Below are 2,219 nucleotides of genomic sequence, written 5' to 3'. Positions count from 1 at the left end.
CGGTAAGTGTTTGGTTTCTTTTTCCTGTCTATGGCTAGTGTGGTGCTAATATAGCTTTACTGTTAGAATTAATAGGAGGGGGAGAAGCAACCTTGTAAGCAAACTGCTAGCAAACAGATTAATCTTGGAGAGGGCATTTAAATGCAACCTGCTGTTTGTGGTACATCCACCTCCCTTTAAAGCTGATCAATCCTGATAACTTACCCGTCTCTACAAACTACACTTGTTACAGCTGTGTTCTTAAACGGGAGAAGTGCTTACAATGCCCATTTACAACTGTATTCTGTTTAATTAGTCAGCACAGCCAGTGCTGCAGGGATAGATCACTTGCCTTTAAAGATTTGAGAATGTTAATAGTACAGTATATCATTTTAATTATTATTGGATTAATGTTGTGTCTCGAAGAACATCTAATGCAAATCACAAGAAATGGCCTGAAGTGACCCAAGGGTTGTGCTTTATTAGAAATGTAATAGGTCCATTGCTTAAATATAAAGAGAGGTTCTTTCTTCAAATGTCACTCTGCACTGGTCTTCTCTGTGTGTGTATGTGGAAATGAAATCCTCTTGCTTCCACTTTGTCCACAGAAAGTTTCTGTAGCTCATGCAATAAATGGCTGAGACAGTAGGTGTAATACCAAGAGATGAAGAGGACATCCAAAATAACAGCGATAATGAAGACCCATTTCTGAATCGTGATGCTGTAGTGGCATCCCCTGGTTGTTCTGCCAGCCCTTCCTTAGCCAGCCTTAACGAAGACAAGGGGAGCTCAGCAGTGCCAGAAAAACTGTCCACCCTTTCCAGCAATGCTCTGGCCCAGACAAAAGCCCTGACTGGCCCAGAGGTGGTTAGCAGTGGCCAGGCACAGAAGACAGCCTCTGAGTTGGCTGAGCATCATCCAGCAGCTGTAAATGCATTGTTAGGTGACTCGTCATACCCTGCAACGGTCTGTAACCAGCAGCTGGTGGGCATTGCCTCCCTGTGCTCCAGAAGCCCCTGCTGCAATGGTGACCTGAATTCAGAGGTGCTGCAGGTCCCAAAGGTGCCCAGCAGGGCCAGTGAGACCCTGCAGACTCTCACTGTCCTGCCCGGGACTGACCCCAGGGGCTGCCACATGCAGCATGCAGGGAGCGGCGCCAAGGGCGGTACAGCCCCTTGCAGTCTGGGCCGGGTGATTTGGGCAAAGACTGCAAAAGTAATGGAGACCTTAGAAAATAAGAAAAAGGAGGAAAAGGAGAAGTACCGTCTCCAGCTAGCTATGTACCGACGGCTTTTGCTGTTGCGCTCAATCAGGAGCTTGCATAAGCAGCTGGAGCAGCAGCAGGCCAGATTGCAGGAATGCTACGGCACAGTAATAAATACCAAGAAAGAAGTGTTGAAACACATTCGCTCAACCTCGCCCTCACCTTCGCCATAATCGTGTTGCTGCATGCAGAAATGAGCTTTGTAATGCCACCAGAGCCATCATTAAGCTTGCATGCTATAGGGGTGGTGTCCTCGTACCCAAGAGTACGTGCCCATGTGTGCTGAGAGTAGTGAGGAAACGGCAGCAGCAGAGCAAGAAGAAAGGGGAAGGTAAAGTGTTGGCCCCTGAATTTATCTGGAGGAAAGTGGAGCAAGATTGTACCTGTGCAAGAAGCTGACTCCTGACGCAGTCAAAGCCTCAAGCTGAAATAGGATTTTTGGCATACAGGCTTGTAAATAGAAAAAAACCCCACAAACTGGGAACCGAGTCTGACACCTGATCTGTAAAGATGGTCCGATGCAAGAGTTGTTGCCTGCTGAACATGTGATATGGCATATCTTCCCTCTACTTTCAGTGCTAACAAAACTTGAGCAAAATTGTGGTTCATTTGTCTGCAAGAATACCTGAATCTAGAAAGCCTGGATGCTTGAAACACTTAACCACAGGCTTGATTATATCTACCTACTTTATCACAAAACTGCTAATGCCACTGTACTTTTGCAACCTCTTCCTTCCTATAAAATTAATTCCGGTTGACCAGAAATTATTGTGGGAAGGCAGTATTGACTGAAGGACAGTCAGACACATGCATGGGGAGACGGTGCAACTGCCTAAACCTTATTTCTGCAGGAAAACAAGCTAAAAACAAAGGCTTTGTAATCTGGTGTTGCATTGGAAACCCAGACTGGCAGTGCCAGGGGAATGTTTGAGGTCTGCACAATTACTAGTCTTCTGCTAACTCCCAGTGGCACTAG

General features: G+C 46.2%; 1 protein-coding gene across 1 annotated transcript; it reads left to right on the top strand.

Annotated features, from left to right (window-relative positions):
• Window positions 1-612: 612 nt before the first annotated feature.
• Window positions 613-1,541, top strand: LOC114014686 (UPF0500 protein C1orf216 homolog). Its single transcript, XM_027799213.2, has one exon. The coding sequence runs from the start codon at window positions 613-615 to the stop codon at window positions 1,414-1,416; it is 804 nt and encodes a 267-aa protein (XP_027655014.2). The 3' UTR covers window positions 1,417-1,541.
• The last annotated feature ends 678 nt before the right edge of the window (window positions 1,542-2,219 follow it).

This window comes from Falco cherrug, chromosome 3 (genome assembly GCF_023634085.1).
Source record: "Falco cherrug isolate bFalChe1 chromosome 3, bFalChe1.pri, whole genome shotgun sequence".
Taxonomy (NCBI): domain Eukaryota; kingdom Metazoa; phylum Chordata; class Aves; order Falconiformes; family Falconidae; genus Falco; species Falco cherrug.
This window is presented reverse-complemented; position numbering and strand designations above follow the sequence as displayed.